This window comes from Volvox carteri (genome assembly GCF_000143455.1).
Source record: "Volvox carteri f. nagariensis unplaced genomic scaffold VOLCAscaffold_1, whole genome shotgun sequence".
NCBI classification, from domain to species: domain Eukaryota; kingdom Viridiplantae; phylum Chlorophyta; class Chlorophyceae; order Chlamydomonadales; family Volvocaceae; genus Volvox; species Volvox carteri.
In genome coordinates this window covers 5,512,880-5,534,164 of record NW_003307545.1, presented here as the reverse complement: position 1 = coordinate 5,534,164, position 21,285 = coordinate 5,512,880, and the positions used below count along the sequence as shown (strand labels likewise).

Sequence of the window (21,285 nt, the reverse complement as noted above, 5' to 3'; positions counted from 1 at the left end):
GCTTTACCTGCTTCAGCAGTGGACCCAGCTCTTTCCTGACGGTGGCCTCCTGCGGTACGAGGGCGGAGAGGTGAGGTTTACAAAACTGAGCCGCAGGTGTGCATTTTATGATCTGAGCCGCGGGTGTGGTTTATGATTTAACCTGAGCCGCGATACGGGAACATGCCTGTGTGTGTGAAAGGGAGAGGAGGAGTGGATGAAACCTAGAAGGCTGTGGGCCTTGGTCTAGTGGAGAAAGCCCATTCTTCCCTTCTGTCTGCCCCTTACTCTTCCCCTCCCTCCCTCCCTTCGCACAACCACACCCATTCCTCCCCGCTCCCTCCATCCTCTCACAGTGGCCTTGGCCTCCTTGAGCCGGGCAGCCAGCTCCGAAACCCGCTTGTCCGCCTCCAGGAGCGCAGCAGCTGCCTGGGAGGACTTCAGTTGAGCGGCAGCCAGCTCCGCACGGGCCGCGTCCACCACCTCCTTGTTGGCCAGCTGGGCCTCCTGCGTTGCGTTGCGTGTTTAGAGGTTTAGGATAATACCCACTGCGCAGCGAGAGGTCCGTAGCGACATCCGTCGAAACGGTGAGGAGAACGATGGGAGCTGAGTGTGCCGGGGGAATGCGCACACACACCCTCTCCCATTTGGTGATGTTCGACATTGACGACACCAATACATGCATCCATCTATGGAAATGCAACCGACGATGAAGAGGAGTACGCAGAAGCGGAGGATGGAGGAGCACAAAGAGGATGCAAGCAGGGCGGAGGGCGGGGGCCGCAGGTGTAGCAGGACTGAGGGACGAGCTGAGGGAAGAGGTGGTAGACCGCGAAGAGGAGGAGGATGGGGAAGGGGAGCAGGAGAGGGGGAGATCACGATAGTTCACAAAACCGACGGAGCACGCGTTTTGCAGGTTTTCCCCGTGCCCATCATAGCGCTGTCATACCGACAATGCTATCCTACTCACTAAGAAGACACCTATTGCGTCAAGGTACCATGCGGCCGCCACATGTCCGTCCCCCATCTACACCAGCCTCGACCTCTGCACACCGCGCCACCCACCACCACCACCACCACCACCCATCCGCCCTCCGTCACTCACCCGCGTAATATCCTGCGGAATCTCCTCCAGCAACTCCTCAAACGACCGTGGCGGCGCCGTCGTCTCCGCTACCAACTCCAACACCTTGTTCTCCGCTGCCGCCGGGTTACGGCAGGTGGCCGCCACCAGCTCCGCCACTTGCAACCTGGAGACCTGGCCGCCAAAGGTGCTGTCACGGGGCTTCAGCACCAGGTTGTGCGTCTTCTTGTAGTCGTCCGTCGGGCGTTCCATGCCGCCTGCCAGTAACAAGGGAAAGCAGCTCTGATTCAGGAGTTCGAACCGTGATTTTTTTAGGGTAAAAAGCGTGAAGGTGAAGGTGAAGGTGGAGAGGAGGTACACCCGGGGGCACGGGGGGGTGCATACGAAGGGTGTGAAATGAAAGGTTCATGTCAGGCAGGTTGGTTGACTGTCAGGACCCCCGACACCTGGCGCTCCCCGTTGACCGCCGGGAGCTGGATGGACTGGGAGAGGCTACAATGAAACATGCAGTCACCGTCAGGTAGCTTGTGACGTTATTTTGGGCGCAGTGGTTGGTTGGCGGGTTGGACGATGATGACCCCCCAACCCCCATCCCCACCACCTACTGCTACTGCAGGTCGCAGCATGCGCGCTGTGCGACGCTCAGGCCGAGTACCTTTCACTCTGACTGGACGTCCATCCAGTTCCTTGGCCTCAACGCTCTGCCTCCATCCCCCTGTGATCCCACGACACTACCCGGGCTTCTCAACACATTCCGCGACGCACGCTTCCTTTCGCGGTCTTTCAAGATGTGAAAGGCCCTTTCGAAAGACCTAAAGCCGCCACCTGCTTCATGTCCCTGAATTTATTCCCCTTCTCCCCCGAGGCACGTCAAGCCCTCCTAACGCATCCATTCATTACGAGCACACAGCAGGTTATTTAAAATTATCGTCAGCACAATTCCTATCCTTTCCTTCCGCCCATCCACCTGAAGCTCTGCGGCCCCTCCGAAGCCGGCACGCTCTTCCCCCCCCTTCCTCCTGCTGGAACGTCCTCGCCTCATGTCCTCCCCACCCCACCCCACCCCGCCCGCCAACTTTCCAGTGCCTCAGCCACCAGCCCATGTTGCCGCGCACGCGAGCCCACCTGGCCGCACGATGGTGTACGCCATGCCGCTCGCCTCCAGCGCCTTCTCCGCCTCCCGCTTCCACAGCAGCACCCCGCCGAAAAGGTTCAGCACGCCCGCAGGCCAGCCCAGCTTGCCGGTGCCCAGGGAGGTCACCAGCACAAACTGCGTCACACCAAGCTCCGCAGCCTTGTTGATGAGCGCGACGGAACCCTCGCCATCCACCTTCTTTGGAGCGGAGAAGTTGAGCGCCTGATCCTCAGGTGCTCCCACGGCACACACAACCTGCGAATGGTTCAGAACAGCAGCGCACAAGAGTAAAATAACAAGGGAGGGGGCACCGTAAAAAATAACAATAGATATGAAAAAAAAGCACGCATCGCGCAGTTACGAGAAAAGAGAAGGATTACGTGGGGCATGCGGGAATGAGAATGCGGACAAGCAGGTCTGGTGGCTTTGGGCCGACCGGCGACCCCTACCTTGTTGGCGTTGCCGATAGCCGCCGCAAAGCCCTCCACATTGCCCACATCAAACGGCACCACCGTCACGCGCTTGACCTGGTCCGCCTTGATGATGCCGTACGAGGCAGCCACCGACAAGGCGGACTCGGCGGCCTCCACGTTGCGAGCCCCCGCGCGGACCGTGAAGCCTGACTCCAGCAGCTCCCTGCAACGGGGGTTGGGCGGGAGGGTGGGCGGGCGAGTGAGTGGGTGGGTGGGGAGACCTGTAGTAGGCGGCGGACATCTGCCTGCAGTATCAAGGGTTCAAACGGCCCCCCACGTCCGGAACAGGCCGGGTGGATGGACTACGACGACGAATCACAGACGGATGTGGAAAAGGATGAGCACGGGAATTTGGACTTTGGACGGGGGAGGGGGTAAAGTTTCGCAACAGGGGCCCCCACCGTTCCCTCCGGAGGGAACTAAACCACTTAGTGCCAGCGTGCCAGTGTGCCAGTGCCAAGGAGAAATGCAACACGCGCGTGCATCCGGGTATCCAAGGTAAACGCCGATGAATGAACGTGCGCGGAATGTATTGGGTGCGTGCATGTGGGGGGAATGAGGGGGATTTAAAGCTCGGTCGCCGTTTCGGGAAAAACCATGATGAGGGGCACGGGAGGCCCCCGGGTAACGGGCTTGGGAGGATGCGCACATGACTACCCAAGGTTGACATGACGCATCGTGTCCGACGGTCGGCATGAAGTGAAGGCCACTACTGCTGCAAAACTGGTACGTGGTACTGGTCTCCCCCGGGGGAAGGGTGTGTGTGGTACTGCGGTACCTGTGAGGTGCCCGGGACAATCTTAGCTATCATCTATATGTAACCTGTGTAACCTTGCGGGGGGTACCTGGTTGCGGACCACAGAAACAAACCCATTGCCGATGCCCAGATGCCGCCCATCGTAAGACCAGTGTCGAAAGCAGGCGCAGCAGGAGAAGACATGACGCGAAATCGAAACCGTTTCTTTTCGGCTGAAATTGCCATCACTGCATAGAGTGCTGGACTCCTGGTTATCCCAGCCCAACCATCGCAGCAATACGATTGACATCACAGGTCGCCATTACTGGGGCCTCAATACCCCTTTTCCCTCCCCCACCCGATATCTTTCTGTACGTTTCAGTGCAAGACGCAGTGCAGGGCGGTTCCTGAGCACATGTTTGCCGTCCCACAAGCTCCTCCGGGTTTGCCCCTGTTCGATAACTCTTAACCATGCAGCTGTTAACGAGACGCTGCCATAGTGCACTATCCCAGTCGCAGTAGCGCGGCATGCATCAACTACCTTCGGCTGCACATTTCAACCAACAACCAACAACCAACAGGTTCCAAGGACCCTACGAACGCCGTTTCGGAATTACAATTGAATACCGCCATTCCCATTGCTGTTTTTTCCCTGATGTGTATCACACCACGACGCGAGCGGGTAAGCTGCGGGGGAATGAGCTTTTATATCTTCACCCTGTGAGAGCCGATCCGAGAGTCCATTTCCAAGGTCAGCAACAAGGTGGCCCTTCTCGGACTGGGAAGACATAGATCCCAGTCCCAATTCCGAACGGGAGCACGTGCGGCAACGAGGCTCAGGCGCGTGCAGGTGCCTTTCCCCCAGGTCTTACCTAACCACGCGGGCGCCCGTCCGGCCGGTAGCGCCAGCGACGAAGACCTGCACGGGGACGGCAATCGCTATCCTGTCATTGTCTTTAGGGCGGGCCTTGAAAACCCAGATCACGATCGGTAGCATTAACAAAGGTGCGGGACAAAATACTTGGCGTGGATGCTAGGCTTCTAAATTAGCATACTAGTCCTTAGCATACGCGCATAGAGCGGGTAAGGTGGTTGAGTTGTGTGGGCGCATGTGTGCCAATCTTATGGGGAGCCCTGGCAGGCCACGGCGATTAGGCGGGTTGAGCACGGCAGCAGCAGCGGCAGCAGCACGCGCGACCCCACCCCTCCCGACTTTTCCACGACACGCACCACGTTGTCATCGCGGCCGTCCTTATTCACTGAGCTCTTCTTCTCGTCCTTCTTGGCCTTAAGCTGCACAGTGCCCGTGGTGCCAAGGCGCGCAAGCCCCGCGAAGAAGCCCTCTGCGGACGCAAGCATAACGGCAAAATGTTTGCAGCTTTACGATAATTCGCTGACATCCACAGCATCTATGGTATGGTGACGACGGCAGGTTGCAATTTCCAAACGTCGGTCCAAACCATGCCAGGCCCAGGAATTCAAGCTTGGGTGCGGACCAGGCCAAACTGCTCACCAATAACCGCTGAGCCTTTTGGCTTTTCAGGAGCTTCAGTCTCCGCAGCAGCCGCGCGGACAGGCGTCACCTTACGGGACCTGAGCGTTCCAGGGCCAATACGTGCGGTACTCGTCAAGCAAGGATCGCTATCTTCGCTGACCCCGAGCGTCTACAGCATCTTTAACAAATCTGCATCCCTTGATCAACTCGCAAGACGACATAATATAATAGCACCTGATGGATTTCCCATTAGAGGAATGAGCAACACGGACTCCTTGAGTGCTCCGGGAGCTGCCGGCCACTGCCAGCCTTGTGGCGCGAAGGACCATTGTGGAATGTGGCGTCGCCTAACTGGACCGAATTGGGTGGAGGACAGGCAGGTTGTCTCCCGCAACCAGGTATACGACAGGTACGGCTGATCTCTGTTTAGAGGGACGTTGGGCAAGGGGCACAACTGCATTTTGCGTAAGGCATATGATGTACAGTAAACAGCTTCTCATTAGGCTTGTAATCCTTACACATCTAGCCTAGCAGCGAACTGTGAACCTAAAACAGTTCATTCAAATAAGCGTAGTAATAAATGCAAGCGCGATGTCTGTCATCACATTCTCGTTGCACATCACGTTTAGCAATACACCGACCTTCTGCTCATAGTCAAGTATTAGATGTCCATGCAAAAGGCTTGGACTTTGGGCTGTGGCGGCACGCCTTTCAAGAACATATTGACCGGCACAAGGAGGGTACAGCTTGGCGGTTCAGTCAAGATTCCGCGCGTCCTGTAGCGGCATTCTGCGCCACCTCTACGGACGTTGGCACATCTCCCGCTGCGTCTGCCAGCGGACCGATATTCGACCAGCCTTCTTTATTGGATGAGCACAAAGAACAAACTCCCACCGCTGATGCGATCTTCACCTCCTCATGTGGTACGCAGTGGCGCATACGCCCTTACGACAACAGGGACTATGCAGCCGTTGTCGAGGTCCAGACGGAAAGCTTTCACATCACAAACCCCGTGCCCTTCTTGAACCAGCTGATCTATACCAACTTCCGTGCTGAGGTGGTCGACGCGCTGCGGCAAAAGACCAAATATAGCGACCCTGGCCGCTTTCAGCTGCTTGTGGCGGAGGAGTCGCTGCTGCCGGGGCGGCCGCAGCCCCACACGGCTGCTGCTGCTGCTGCTACCGTTGTTAATACCGCTATCGCCAGCAGCGGCGTCGATGACAGCGGCCTGAGCATCACTCGCAGCAGTAGTTCAAGCAGCCACAGCTATCATGAAGATAGCAGTGCTTCCAGTTGTAGCGGAGCTGCGCAACTGGTCGGGTCGGTCGAGGTGTCGCTTATGTGTGAGCGAGAGGTCCTTCGGGCACTGCCACGCAACCCGCTTGGAGAGTACGTCTACATAAGCTCCATGTGCGTGCGCTCCAGCCAGCGCCGCCGCGGCGTGGCGCAGGTGCTGATGGCTGCGGCGGAAGCACAGGCGCGTCGATGGGGGCAGCCGCGGCTGGCTCTGCACGTGTTCAAGGACAATGCGCCCGCGGTGGAGCTCTACCGGAAATGCGGCATGCGAGTGATTGGGGAGGACCCGGCATGGAAGGCAATGTTGGGCGGCAAAGTGCGACTTTTGATGTACAAGGAATTGATATTGGAAGGACAAGAGACGGGGGTGGAGCAGAGATAGGGGCGTAGTGAAGAGGAATGGCGGGGATCCAGGACGGCTTGAGACGCTCTGGCTGTGTTTGTCGATGTGGCTATGATTTGTTGATGCTAGGGCCATGCAAGGAAGGGTAGAGCGAAACAGAAGTTGGAGATATATTAGATTGTCACGCATGGCATGTGACGGTGTTTGGGGCGGTTGGCTTGTGGGTAAGTTTCCTATTTTGTAAGCTTTAGATTGAAGTCCTCGAGAGCTCTGTGATGATTTTTTGCAAGTGTTTCAGTTTATTTCATTGTTAAGTGGACGACGCCGTCTTTGTTGTGCCTGTTGTTGAGGAGGAGCAGAAGGAGGGCACGAATGACTCAGCAGCACCCAAGCAGGGAGGCTTAGCAGATGGATCTGGCAGAGATGCCGTACTGTGTCGTAACTGGCGCTTCCCTGCGTGCACTTTGGAAGTCGAAGACCTTGGTTTTGAGGTGTAGTAGTCCATTAGTTACACGTTGTTGTGTCGGTGCATTTTTTGTTTTGATGCCATGGTGGATGAAGTTTTGTTTAAATTCAACGTCTGGTCGACTTTTTGGTGTACCCTAGGATTGTATTTTATTTTATTGGCTCCTGCGAGTTCTCCGGCTGCCTGAAGGTATTGGGTGTTCCTTGCTCCGGCCGAGGGGGAGGCGAACACCCAATCAGAGTTGACGGTTCCTGTCTGTGAGATCGAAATGCTGAGTGATGTGCGCGCTGACGAACTTTTTGATCGTCGCTGTACAATTTCGGTTTCTAGTTTGCATTTGTGCATGATGCTGCGTGGTTATGAATCGTGGTTATGAATGGCACGAGGAGTTTCGTGAGGAAAAGAATGAATGAATGACAGCGAACAGAAGATCGGCTGCTGGCAGGAAGATTAAGCAAGGAGCGGTGAACGACAGCGCAAAGCGCGGAGTGTCGCTGTGTGATTGCGCTGCTTGGATACCCGTGCGCAGAGTTTATGGCATAAAGGCGCGGCCTGTTATTGGCGTCGTCCCAATTTGTTGGTAAGCCGTTTTTTTTTGTTGATTCGTCGAAGATTAAGCCCCGGCACGGCTTGAGCGTCATGTCTAGAAAGAAAGAAAGCTGTCACAGGCAGGTACTATGCAGTACGCTGCAAGGCAATCTGTCAGATAACGGGGCCCATGACTTACGCACGGACAAAAGCGGCTCAGTCATGGGAAGGATTCATTAAGCCCGCCATACTCCACTGAAACTGAGAGGCGCAAGGCTGTTCACTATGACTGGCTATCCACGTCTGCCAAGTATTTTTTCTGTGTTCCGAGATGTAAAGGTGTCATAGCGGCTTTGTCTACAGGCCACCCTACCCATCTTTCCTACTTGGGTACATATGTGTTGTATCCTGGAGGGCGTGTATCATGGGATTCTGACATCCGCCGGTCGGTGCATTTTCTGTAATGCCGTCATACAACAATATGCAAAGTCGTCTTGACTCTCAGTTCTCGACAGAAGGCATATTATTCGTCTTGCCCTATGCGTGAACACCTTGGCAGATCTTGATTGATCTACAAAGCAGTGTTTTGCAGGCTGCGTTGTGGAGCGCCTGCGCCAGCACCTTTAGGGGGCATCATCTGCAGACTCTGATGACGCCAACCTTCTAGGAGCTTCTGAGGTGCGTTGTAATACGGGATGCTTGCGCTGCGATTAGCAGGAGGAATCCTTTGTGGGGCTCAAGGGGGCAAAAAATGTTGCCGATTCCTGACAGGAGGCGCATATCCAGTTTTACCCACACGTGCTCCAGCTGGGGCTGCCCAAGTGCACGCGACTGTGAAGTGATGCAAGTGTGCCCAGTGCCGTACATTTCCGTCTGCCAACCTGTTCGGCTGTTAAACCTGGTTGTGCTGCAGCTTCCACCCATTCTCCTTGATCTTCGGGAAGTGTATCATCAAGTCATCAACAGTCGTAATCTTGTTGTTGTGGCACGAAACCGGCTTGAGTTGATTTGAAAGTAGGACAGCAGGCCACGAGTCAGGTGGAGAAAATCACTTCCTCATCCTTCGTTGATGACCAGGGAGATGGCAGTAGCCCATCACGCGGTGGAAACACCAGCTGGTGTCATCTGCAGACCTCATCCTCGATGAACCCTTCTGGTTCCATGTGGAAGCAACTGCGTTACTGTGAGAAATATCTTCATCATAGGGGAATACACTTCTCGTCATCCTGGGCACCAAGGTGACACCACGGGATATCCCACAGGCATGGAGCCGGGTGTGTCCAGGTCAAGGGTTTTTGGCCGCCAGGCCTACATCATAACTCTCCCAAGCAGCAGCTGCTGCAAGACAGCCAGTTTGTAGTGAGGAACTCATCATCGTTATCATCATCATCAGCAGCAGCAGCAGCAGCATGTAGGGCAGTCAATACCCCGACACAAGTCGTCTTCTGTCAGGGAATTGTTCATATGAGGCCGCACCCAAGTAGGCCGCCTCTGCTGAAAGGACAACTCAGCAAGTGCCAGGCTGGCTTCCATGCCAGTGCCATGTGGACAGTAAGTACCTCACTGACAAAACTGACACCCCGTCCGTCGGTGATTTCCGCTCTGGAAGCTGTGGCTGCAAAGATGGCCAATATAGCGGATGCCAAAGATGGTTAGCACCCAGCTGTCGGCTGATGTAAGCTGGGTCAAGAAGAGTTGCATTCAAGATTTGCGTAGCTAAATTAAGACTGCAATGGCCATAACATGAAGAACGGTGCGGTGCCCAGGTTGATCGGAAAAATGCTGTGCCATGCCTGGTGGACCATGCATGCACTTGTACTGCAGGGGTGTTGTTGTTACAGGGTGGCATAGCTTCACCAGGGGTGTATGTTGTGCCAGGAGGACGATGCTTACATGTTTCCCCAGTCTTTTGCAAAACTGTCAATCGCGGTTTTCGAGTAGGTGAAATGTCGGGTTGTGCATCAATGTATGCACCCTCCTCTTCTGTGCCGGAATGTGCCATGCAAACCGCACACGACCACGTTCGCCGCGGGGGGCGCGCGCCATCACGATAACCAAGAGACACGTCCTGGAAGCTCTCTCAGCTCTGATGAACATGCCCATCAGACCCATCTTATATAATCAAGTCAAAAAGTCATAAAGCCAAACGACACACGCCTGCTTCTCAAACCCTGCACATTGATGAAGTCGAGGACCTCGACCCTGAGATTACACTCCCGCGCTCACAGACCTCCCGGCCCTCTCCAGAACCACCAAATGGAAATATGCACACAAATACACACAAATACACACACACGGGGGCGATAAATCAGACACCGACGGGCTTCGATGGAAAGGCGTGCGCGCCATGGCCCGCGTCATCTCGTGCAGTTGAAGGGGACTAAAAATAGCTACGAAAGGCTAGGTGACAGTTAGCATGAGGACGCAATGTGTGGCCAACATGCGCCACTAGGTACAAACAGATCCTAAACATGTCTCATATCCACTTATTCGTGATTTCTGCAGCGCTGCGCAACAGTGTTATCGCCCGCTGGGCCAGCAGAGGAGTCCCATGCCGCGGAGGCCCAGGCGACCTGTGTGGTGGTGGGTGAGCAATGTGCGGGCGAGCGCTGGCAGCCCCCCTCAGGGCGCAGCATGCGACGTACCAGGCTTCATCACAGTTCACAATTCAAACTGGTGGTCTAACACACGACGTGCACAAACGACGACCGCAGAATGACCATAACAGTCCCAGCACGCTTCTCAGGGTTCCGGGCGGGCGTCGCATACATCAGAACTGGATTCACAATAGCGCGGAAAAGCAGCAGCACCACCACCACCACCATAGTCAAAAAAATGTCTTACAATGCAAGAGCGTCGTCAGTGTTGCTTTTCCTTTGGCAACAAGCAAGCAGCAGTGCGCCGCCACATTAACGAAACCTGTAGCAATAAGCTTCATCCACGCACGAATTTCCATGTGCATGTGCACATCGTGCCATACTTAGGGCGCGCCATTACCCCCCATTCCCCCCAGCGTATATACATACATACACACACACACTCAAATCGACCACCCGACAGCAAAACGACCAACACGCAAGCGACACAAGCGGAGCACACGCGCGTGCCGGCTGCATCTCGCGCCATGCAAATTGACATGCCTTCCACTCCTTTGTTTTCAAGGTCCGACCCGGCACATGACGTCATATCGCGGACGCCAGCCGGCTCTGCATATGATATGCGTCAAGACGCACATCCCCAGGAGCCGTCCAGCGACCGTCCAGGACCTCCCCCCCGCCCATCAGAGAGATGATGGGTGAAATATGATATGGCATGACGTGGCATCCACGAAGCTTTTAGGGATTAGGTAATCCTCATGTCGTTGCCTTCGCCTTCGCCGTTGTCACGGGCCAGCCACGGGCCAGCCGGCCTCAGCACGGACTGCTTTAGAGAGGCCGTCAAAACGAGCGAGCGAGGAGCGTTTTTGCCCCGTGCCGTGCGGGGTGTCCATCAGCCTTTCCTGGCCTGGGAGGGCTTCCTTGAATTCCCACTCATGGATTTGACCCCATGAAGCCTCATCCCCCCCCCCATCCCACCCACCATCATCCCCCCCATCCCCCCCCATCCCCCCCCCCATCCCCCCCACCATCATCTTCATCACGCACGCAGTTGGGCACAGCGCAGGGGCCACCAGCCAGACCGCCTTGCAGCGGCGGAGAGGTGCCGATGGCCGTTGGATGAATGAGGCGGTGCATACGGGACGCCGCTGCACCCCGTATGGTATGGTATGGTATGGGTGCACGTGTGCGTGTCGGGGGAGCTGCAGCAGCTCCTCCCCAGCAATGCACTGTGGAGCGAGGCATACCTCTCCAACCCACACGCACACGCACACACACACACGTTCTTTTATGCAAAAGAAAGCCGGAACGCACACGCAGACGACCTCGTCGCACTGCCGCCCTCGTCTCCTCCCCCGTTCGCTCCACAACCTTGAAACCCTAGTTCGCACAACCGCTGGCGGTGCACGGCCCACATCTGCCCCACCCCGGCGGGGATTGCCCCCCGCGAGGGGGGCACCACCACCACCACCACCACCACGGATGCATACGAGAAGCTCGCAACGTAGCCGCCTACGCTGCTACGTGCGTAACGTACAGTCTGACCCTTACGGTGACTACGGGGAGTGAGGCTCAGATTGACTTCCCTCCCTCTCCCTCTCCCTCACCCTTTTCCTCCTTCCCAACCGAGGTGATCACACGCGTGAGACACCTGTGTGACGCCTGCTGGGAGGCCCCCTTGTCCCGGGGGCCCCTACCACTCAGGGCCAGGCCCAGGCCCATGGCCAGCCTGAGAGAGGGAACACAACCGGATCCTCCTCCTCTCGCTATCTCCCCCCCACTGAATGCATCCCCTCACCCCTCACCCCTCGGCATTGCATCGTCGGCCATCAGCAGCTGCCGCTGCCAGGATCAGCTCATAGCCGCTCTGTACTTCGATGAGGGGCAGGACCGCCGATGCCGCCTCCACCTACCCCTCCACCAACACCAGCACCTACCCCGCGGACTGGGCCACTGATAACGACGCCAGCGACGCCCTAACGGCCCGTTGCAGCCTGAGTCGACGAACCCCGAAGAAGTAGTGGCGGCAGCGCCGGCGCCGCGGCAGCAGCGGCGGTCGGTGGCGGCGGTGGCGGGGGCGGCGGCGGGGCCAGCCACTGGGCCCCGTGGCTGTGTAAGCTGACGGCCGCGTCTTGCGGTGACAGCAGTGACGGCTGCGTGGGGCCCTCCGGGGGACATGGGGAAGGGTTGTACGGCAGCTACGTGGCCGCGGGTGCGGAGGCGACGGGCGGCGGAGTGTATCGCGGCGCACTGGCACCTCCGTACTCTGAGGCCGTGGCGGGCTGCAGGAGGCATGGAGGCTCCGGGGTCGGCGGCAGGCCCGCGGGCTAAGTGCCCATCGGAAGATGTGTGTGTGTGGGGGGGGGGGGGGGTCGGCGAAAGGGGACATTAGAGGGGGACGAGGTGGGTGACAGGCAGGCAGGTCGCGGGAAAGGGCGTACGGGCAGGAGGGCACGGTGTACACCGATGCAGTGCAAAACGTTAAACTCCCGCTTCGGTGTCCGAGAGTTTCCTAATAAAGCTACTTACTGGCTATGACTCGACAAACATTTCGACGGCAAGCCACAGGCCCGCCAGGACAGCGCATACACACACACACACACACACATCGCAGCGCAGCACGACAGACGACACAGCACGGAGAGCAGAGTATGTGCGCCAGAGAGATTCAGAGATGCATCCAGCAGACCAAACCACACCAAACGCCACACCTGCAGCACGATACGGTACAGCAGCCCCCGCCCAGGCTCCACCCGTTCGCCCTTGGACTTCTTGACGCGGGAGCCCAGTTTGCGTTCCGACGTGCCCGCGGTGGATACACACACGATGGCGTGGTTCCCCGCCACCCCCTTGAACCTGGGGGGAGGGCACCGGGGGCCGCCGCCGCAGCAGCAGCAACAGCAGCAGCAGCAGCAGTAGCAGTAGCAGTAGCAGCTTCAAAACGCACACAGTTGTGCCCCCAGCTAGGGAGTAGCGACAGACGAGGGGCGCCATGCCCCAATTTCGGCAGAGGAGGCGTGACTGGCACTGGCGCACATGGCTGGTGATTCTGGTGGTGGTGCTGGTGGTGGTGCTGGTGGTGGTGCTGGTGGTGGCGATGGAGCCACAATCCCTAAAAACTGGGTTTACATACATGTAGTGCATGTATCATCTAATGTACATATATACATGTGTGTGTATCAAGATCCGGGCCCCCCCACCCCCCACCCCCGAGCCCACCTGAACTGCCCCAGGTCCTCCACCACCAGCTCGTGCGCCCACAGCCACTTGTACGGCCCCACCCGGCGGCGGATGCACAGCTCCGACAGGGTGGGCAGGCTGCCCGGGCTGGAGTCCAGCAGCATGAAGGAGCCGCGGTGACACGCGCGAGCGCTGGGACCGCCCCTGCCAGCGGACCGAGGGACGCACGGAGAGAGGGTGTGCGCGGAGGGGCGGGTGGGTTTGGCCGTGTGGGTGACAAACTCCTGGTTACTAGGTAGGTAGGTAGGTAGGTAGGTAAATTGCAATTGCGGCGGCGGTTTTCTGTTCACCACCATCAACTCGTTTTGCCAGTTGGTTAGCATAACTCTCTGGCGCGAGGTTGTGGGAGGAGGGAAGCAACCCAACAAAACCTAGGAGGAAGGAGAGAGAACGAACAGCGTATGTGTGAGAGTGTGTGATTGCGTGTGAGAGAGGGGGAAAAGGAAGGGGAGCTCCAGCTCAGACAGACATCCGTGACAACCGCCCGCCAACAGCCCTCCCAACCACCTACCGGAGCGCCGCGGGCAGCCGCGGCCCGCCACCTCCTGCTCCTGCACCTGCACCTGCACCTGCTCCTGCTCCATACCCGCATCCGGCGCCACCCATAGGCGCCGACGACAGCCCCCCTCCCGCCCCCGGCTCCGGCTCCACCCCGGCCAGACCCCCCACTACCGCCGACTGCAGGTCCATCTCCACACGGGTGCCGCACTGCAACCCCGCCTCGTCCGTCGCCACCTCCCACAGCGCATTGAACGCGGCGCTGTGCTCGTGGGAGAGCATGGACTCCGCGCTGTGCAGCGCCGCCGACGGCAACAGCCCTGGCGGGCCCGGCGGCGGCGGCGGTGCGCCGTTACCCGCCGCGGCCACCATCCCCGACACCGCCGCGTCCCGCCAGGATTGCTGCTGCTGCTGCTGGCAGTCCAGGCCCTGGCCCTGGCTTGGCGGAAGAGACATCCGGTGACCCAGGGAACGACGTGACGAGCCCATACTCCACGGTGTCGTACTGCCGCTGCCCGCCCTGCCGTGGGCGCGGAGCGGTAGCGGCTGTTGCGGCTGTTGTTGTTGTTGTTGCTGCTGTTGGTGTTGTTGGGATGGTAGTTGCGAGAACTGCAGGGAAGATGGCGGTTGCGACGGTTGAGGCGGTTGTTGGTGGTGCTGGGGCAACTGATCATGCTGAGTCGCACGAAACGGTGCGGGCGGAAGGGGCTTATTGGGGCTTGAGCGCGGTCGGCCGTTACCGGGTGTCTGCGGCCCCATTCCGGTCCCCGAGGTGCGGGCATGCAGTGCCATCGCTACCTGCTGCTGCTGCTGGTGCTGTTGTTGTTGTTGCTGTAGATAACGTAGGTCAAAGGAGGCGCGCTGGCTTAGGAGATGCCGCGCGGGCAGCCCGGGCAGCGGCGGCGGCAGTGGCGGCAGGTCGTCATCAGCAGGCTGACGTGGAGCGGCAGTGGCGGCGGTCCCAGGACGACCTGAGGTGGCGGCGCAGGGGCCCCTGGGGCCGAGCGCCGCCAGCTGCAGCTGCATTTCCTGCTTCAGCTCCTGCTGCAGCTGCGGTGTGAGCTCCAAGTAGGCTGGCTCTGAGCCCCGCATTACCAAGCGCTGCGGGTGAGAATGGGTACATAGCAGCTGTTGCTGCTGCTGCTGTAGCTGTAGCTGGTGCACTAGCGTACCAGGATAACCGCCGCAGGCTGCGGCGGCGCCGAGGCCCTGTTGCTGTAGCGGCTGCGGCTGTAGTGGCATGCTGGCGGCGTTGGCGACGACGCTGCCAGCCGCCACCATCGTCGACATGCCGGGGCCCGTGCCACGGGCTGACTGCGCGCCGACGGGCGGCCTGCCACCGCCGCCGCCAGGGCCGCCGTACAGGCTACTAGCGGTGCTTTGCGAGATAGGCCCTGCGGGCGCGGCATACGACATCGCAGCGCTGCCGCCGCTGGCTGGAGCGGGAGCGGCAATTCCCGACGGCGGCATCGGAAGCGCAATCACTCGACGGGAGGTGGGCCGGCTGGGCAATAGCTGGGACGTGTACGGCGCACCCAGGCGGCTCTGCGTTTGCAGGTGCTCGCGGCGCTTGTTGACGGCGCGGCGGCGCGCCTCCGCCAGGGCCTGCTCGACGGCGGGACGCATCCGACGTGGCACACTGGCGGGGCAGATGTCGTAACTCGCCAGCTCCGACAGCGGAACCTCAACGGTGGGAAAAACCCCGTTGCCGTCGCCGTTGCCGTGGGCGCTAATGTCGGCAGCAGCAGCAGCAGCCGCTGCCGCTGCCGCTGCCGCTGCCGCCGCCGTCGACGCGGAACCCGAGGTTTCCGATGCTGAGGAGCAGACCGAGGCATCCGCCGCACCGTTGTACTCGAAGGTGAGCGAGGCCGGCAGGGCGCCGGAAGCGGACACGGACACCCCAGGGGGTGTGGAGCTCACAATGACGCCCTCAGCGCCGCCGCGGTCACTCTCGCCAGTGCCGCTGGTGGCGCCGCCGCCATAGCTGCCGCGAGGCGGCGGCGGCAGCGAGGACGACGGCGAATAGTAGCATACGCGGCGCAGCCGGCTGACGGCACCGCCGCCGCCGCCAACCCCGCCGTACGCGCTGCCAGGGAACTCCGGCAGCACCATGACGGAGCCCATAATTGACGGCGTCGCGTCCCCATCTGACGGACGGAGGTGGGGAGGTGGACACGAGGGATAGCGACCGAGGGAGAGGTGGTCACGGGGCCCATAGGTCACCATCTGCCCCTTTCCCCCCACGCCGCAGCACTCTTTCCTTGGCAGCAGCTTCACTCGTTCGTAGGTCGTCTTTTCTCCCCCTTGCCACCCGCCCAGCACCACCTGTGCGTCACCATGGCCCCGTTCCTCTGCTCTCGCTTCCCGCTGCTCTTCATCCCCTCTACTACTTCGCCCACATGCGCACTCACCAATACGCCCATCATTTCCACTGCCGGTTTTCTGTTATGAACGAGATTCCTTATCACCCATCGCGTATTCCTTCTTACCCACATACATACATATATACATACACACACACTCGCAAACCCCTCCTGACGCGACCCAGCTCTCCACGCAATCGCAATCGCAATCGCACAGCCTCGACAACGACTCTACCTCTGTCAGGCGACATGTCCACCAGCGGCGTCAGTAACTTGGAAATGGGAATGCTCCGACGCGGCGACACAGCATCACCGGGGTCGGCGCCGCCGCCGGAGCCCGGACCGCCCCCGCCGGCTCCCGCAGCAGTAGCAGCAGTAGTGGCGCCGCCGCCGCTGGGCCCCAGTCCGTTTCCAATGACATCCTGCGGCATGCACCACCTCGGCGGCACCACGCCGCTGTTGTCGATGACGGCAACTTGCCGTACGGGCAGCGCATCCGTCGGCAGCGCCTCCGCCGGCATTAGCTCCCCGTGCAGCAGCTCCCGGAGGATGTCCTCCACCAGGCCGCGGGACACAATCACCTGAGTACAGCAGCACCACCACCGCCGGCAGTAGCAGCAGTAGCAGCAGCAGTAGCAGTGGTAGCAGCAGCAGCAGCAGTGGTAGCAGCAGCAGCAGTGGTAGCAGCAACGGTAGTAGCAGCAGCAGTAGCAGCAGCAGTAGCAGCAGTAGCAGCAGCGGTACGCGCGAGAAAGGGAGAACGAAGGGGTCAGAAGCGAAATCGAGGAAGGGCTGTTACTGATCTACATGGACCAAAGACGCAACCCCCGACCCATTGACAAGTAGCTGCTGGAAGGGGGGAAGGTTAGGGGGAAAGAAGGTGTGTATTGGCGTCGGGAAACCCACAAATGCAACCACCCCACCTGGTGGCGCCGCCGCCGTCGTCAATTGCTGAGCATAAACAGTTGAGTGACGGGTGGTGATGGTGGTGGTGGTGGTGGTGGTGGTGGTGGTGGTGGTGGTGGTGGTGGTGGTGGTGGGGAGGTGAAAGGATTGTGATGGAGGCCAGGCAGTTGGGTGCCTTGCCACGGTACATGCAAAGTGCAAAGACCACGCACACGCACGCACACACACTCACACAGCCCCATGGGTCACTAATAATGGCCATGATGGCTGGGGGGGGGGGGGGTCGGTGGCGACCACCGGTAGCTGTTGCTGGTGCGGGCCGGGCCCCCCCTTCCCTCACCTGACCCCCCTGAGCCGCGGCATGGCAGTAGCGAGCTGCTCTGTTCACGAGCGGACCTACGCGGGGGGCGAGAAGGGGGGGGGGCGGTGGGGAAGACGAACCACGGTCGAGTGAAGCTGATGTCAAGGAAAGAGTGGTGGGGGGGGAGGGGGAGGGGAAAGGGTAGACGAGCCGGCAGGAGGACGAGGGGGGGAAGGGGGGAGGCGGATCGGACAGCCTGAGCTTGGCTCTTGCGGCGGGAAGGTAGCGGGAGGGGGATCTGTGCTGGCGGTGCGAAGAGGGGGACGTGAGAGATGAAAACGGGGTGGAGACGCTCGGGCTGCAGGAGGTACATAACACACATACACACGTACACGGGTTTCCATCCGTCGCGACCGGAAGACCCGGGTGCGGAGGGCCACCATCACCACCACCACCACGATCACCAACACCACCACCACCACCACCACCGACCTCGACACCATTATCGACATCTACTACGGTATGGATGCCACCTTCGACGACTCACCCGGTTACCCATTTCCCCCTCACCCCCCCCCCCAAACCCCCCCAACCCCCTCACCAAAGTAGTCGGCCCTGCCGGTGGTGGAGTGCGGCGACACGCGAGTGGGTACCCCCTGGTAGAGTCCCGCCTTGATGCGGGGACCTCGGAACAGCACCGTGCCGGTGAGGGGGTGCAGCTCCTCCTGCATGGCGGGGAGCCGCAACATGGCGGGAGTCCAGGCGACCTGTGGGGGGGGGGGAAAAGGGGATGAGGGGGATCATGTGATGCAAGAAGCTCGGAAATGAACTGCCGACGTCCAGGAGGGGGGGTTGGGTTGGGGGTGGGGAGGTATATGCAGACGCCATGAACGAGGGGGGCAGCACAGAGGGGCGGGTGATGAAGAGATTGACGGGGGAAAGGGTGGATGTGCAAAAAGATGAACTGATGGACAAAAAGCAGAACTGACCAGTCGGCGGTTGTGAAGAAGCAGTCCTCGGGATGATGTAGTGATGACGACAGCGGAAAACTACCTACCTAGCCGCCAAGACTATATAAAAGCGGAAAAAGAGCAGTAGAACCCCAAAATAGTAAAGGTAGGTGCAAAGGCGGCGAAAAAGAAAAGGGTGACGTGAGCTGGAATAACGTTTGCCACCAGCCGCCGGGGAAAGGGGGGCTCGGGAAGAGGGGGCGATGCAAACACATTGCGACGACGACGGAGCGGAACCCCTCCCTGGACGAGGAGTAAGAAGCACGCGACCAAAACCGGTTGGATGCGCCCCGGGGCACTTATGTCGCTTCATTGGACTGCCGGGCGGTATACGCCGCCCCTGGCCTTGGCGTACTGGCCCCTCACCCCGCCCCCTCCCCTCCCCTCCCCTCCCCACCTCCATCATGACTTCCTGCAGCATGAGACACCACTCCAGCGCGTCGGAGGGCCGAGCGAACGCAATCCTGCAACAATCCGCACACATCCGCGCGTGGGAGGGGGAGAAAGTCGGGGGTTCGGAGGAGCAGGGGTGGGGGTCGGGGCCCCTTGCACGTGTGGTGGTGTTCGGTCTTCCCTTACGAGCCCTAAGGGCTGCTCTTCTCGGGCCCCCCCCCCTCGGGGTCGGGTCGGGTCGGGGGCCTTTCCAAACCCTGTGGTCGGGTGTGTATCGGCCCTCCCCTCTCAAGAACCAGAACTTTTAAAGTGTTGTAGAAGCCATCCACTCTGTAACACATCACGTGTGCGTGTGTGCGTGTTGCACCTCGGTTGCAACTACCCAGATAGAGAGGTGTAACGAGCCCACCAGTACGAGCCAAGTAAGGTAGAGGCCCAAGAGCCTCCTTGGAGCCACAAGCTCTTAGACGCCACAGGTATAGCCACTTATGCCGTACGCACAGTCACCTACATATAATTTCCCTCCTGCTCCTGGCACTCGTATCCGTGACAGGCCATCAGACTCCGCCGTACACAGTCGTTGTACGCCGCCATGACGTCCAGGGACAGATCCCGATTCACGGACACCATTTCCGTGAATCTGCTCAAGAAGGTGGGGGAGAAGGGGGAGAGGGTGGGGAACCTACATACAGACGTGCATACAGACACATACTCTAGCACAATACCCCGAATAGAGCCTCTTCAACCGCCAATCCCCTCGCCAACAAAGTTGCGTCTCTGTCCCACCACAACTCCCTTTCCAACTCCCTAACCCTCACCCCGCCCTGCCAGCCAATACACACACCCACACACGCCATCCCTCAAACATATAGAAACACCCACGGACATGCAATGCCCCCCCTTCCCCCCTCCCTCCCTCCCCCCTTCCCCCCCTCCCCCTCTTCCCCCCTCACCTCTCCATGCTACAAAACACCAACGTCACCAAGGGGAAGCCGCACCGCTGCCGCAACGCGGTCCTCAGTCCGCTGCCCAGGGGGGCTACGGAGGTGGCGGGGGCGTTGAAATACCCGGGAGTGAGCTGCCGTACAGAATCCAACTGCTTGCCCAGCCGGCCCCGCTCCTCCAGCCCTGGAACCAGTACCTGCATGTGTATGTGCGTATGTATATGTGTAGTTGTATGTGTAAACGTATGTGCGTGCATGTGCGTATATGCGTAGCAGGGGTTGGGAACTGGAATACATACCCACATACATACATACACACATACCCACCTGCGTGATGTTGACGTACTCGAGGCTGCCCCCCGCATTCAGCTCGAACACCCCCATATTGACCACCGATATGGCGGGGGCGATCGAGCTGCGGCGCTGTATGACCTCCCGCGCCAGGGTGTTGAGGGCGGCGGTGGCCCGGGTGGCGGGGGTGGCCTGACTCACCGGGCCGGCAGGGACATCGCGGAGGTGGCTGAGGAACAGCAGGGGGAGGGGGGGAGGGGTGTGTGTTGGGGAGGGGGGTTGTTGGGAAGGGGGGTTGTTGGGGAGGGGGGGAGGGGGTTGTTGGGGAGGGGGGGAGGGGGTTGTTGGGGAGGGGGGGAGGGGGTTGTTGGGGAGGGGGGGAGGGGTTTGTTGGGGAGGGGGGGAGGGGTTTGATGGGGAGGGGGTTTGTTGGGGAGGGGTTTGTTGGGGAGGGGGGTTGTTGGGGAGGGGGGTTGTTGGGGAGGGGGGTTGTTGGGGAGGGGGTTGAGTCAACCCCACAGTGGAAGGAGCCCCTTCCGAAGCCTTCCAAAAAGAGATTCCCGAGGGCGGGACAAGACAGGGCAGTTGGGGAAGGGAAAGAGTAAAAAAAGAGCTTGGACGGGAGGGAGGGTAAAAGGCAATAGTGGAATGTGGTGCGAACAGGCCCCCTCCCCTCTCCTCTCCTTCGCATAAGAAACCTTCCTGGTGTTTACAGGCCAAGGGCATCATCACCCCCATCCCCATCATTTCCATCCCAACCCACCCCGTTGATCTACTACCAGACATGGTCTGTAGGTCTGTCTGTCTGTCTGTCTGTCCGTTTGTCCCCACCCTTCACCCGACCCCACAAAGCCCAATCCATCATCAATTAACGGCCAGGCCCCAGCCCCCCCACCCCACCATTTTGCAATTACCATTCACCCTTTCCCCTCCCTCCCACCCGAGGGGGTGCTCCCCATCCATGAAAAACCCATTCACCCACCCAACTCGGACCTCCCGGGGGGAGCCGCCGTACAGCACACTGTCCATGTCCGACGTGGACACGGGCGCATCGCCCACGATCAATACCGGGCCCAGGCCCGCAACCCCGATGCCGCCGCCTCCACCGCCGCCGCTGACGATGCCTCCGCCTCCGCCGACGCTGCGGCGGCGCCCCACCGGACTTGTCTGTTGGGCCGCCACCTCCTGCGCGCTACGCGGAAAACCG

At 59.7% G+C, this 21,285-nt stretch overlaps 3 protein-coding genes across 3 annotated transcripts in view; 1 reads left to right on the top strand and 2 right to left on the bottom strand.

Moving 5' to 3' along the window:
- Positions 1-1,006: 1,006 nt before the first annotated feature.
- On the bottom strand, positions 1,007-5,245 carry VOLCADRAFT_78986 (uncharacterized protein; the record flags this gene model as incomplete). Its single annotated transcript, XM_002945907.1, has 7 exons — positions 5,137-5,245; positions 4,921-5,000; positions 4,638-4,750; positions 4,280-4,326; positions 2,648-2,834; positions 2,189-2,453; positions 1,007-1,320 (listed from the first exon to the last, which is right to left on the bottom strand). Exons 1-7 carry the CDS (start codon positions 5,229-5,231, stop codon positions 1,007-1,009), a joined length of 1,101 nt encoding a protein of 366 aa, XP_002945953.1. The 5' UTR covers positions 5,232-5,245.
- A 322-nt stretch (positions 5,246-5,567) lies between these two features.
- Positions 5,568-6,580, top strand: VOLCADRAFT_86458 (uncharacterized protein; the record flags this gene model as incomplete). The annotated part of the gene is made up of 2 exons (XM_002946263.1): positions 5,568-5,642; positions 5,834-6,580. 2 exons carry the CDS (start codon positions 5,568-5,570, stop codon positions 6,578-6,580), a joined length of 822 nt encoding a protein of 273 aa, XP_002946309.1.
- A 3,475-nt stretch (positions 6,581-10,055) lies between these two features.
- Positions 10,056-21,285, bottom strand: part of VOLCADRAFT_86457 (uncharacterized protein) — a gene marked incomplete at both ends in the record, with an annotated part of 21,209 nt that continues 9,979 nt past the window's right edge. Inside the window, 15 exons of the mRNA XM_002945906.1 lie at positions 10,056-10,108; positions 11,161-11,280; positions 12,141-12,330; positions 12,844-12,988; positions 13,352-13,516; positions 13,884-15,475; positions 15,698-16,017; positions 17,157-17,184; positions 17,480-17,535; positions 18,042-18,207; positions 18,848-18,914; positions 19,355-19,483; positions 19,797-19,984; positions 20,115-20,270; positions 21,072-21,219. Of these exons, the coding sequence (XP_002945952.1) occupies positions 10,056-10,108; positions 11,161-11,280; positions 12,141-12,330; positions 12,844-12,988; positions 13,352-13,516; positions 13,884-15,475; positions 15,698-16,017; positions 17,157-17,184; positions 17,480-17,535; positions 18,042-18,207; positions 18,848-18,914; positions 19,355-19,483; positions 19,797-19,984; positions 20,115-20,270; positions 21,072-21,219 (3,523 nt within the window). The remainder of the gene's footprint in view (positions 10,109-11,160; positions 11,281-12,140; positions 12,331-12,843; positions 12,989-13,351; positions 13,517-13,883; positions 15,476-15,697; positions 16,018-17,156; positions 17,185-17,479; positions 17,536-18,041; positions 18,208-18,847; positions 18,915-19,354; positions 19,484-19,796; positions 19,985-20,114; positions 20,271-21,071; positions 21,220-21,285) is intronic.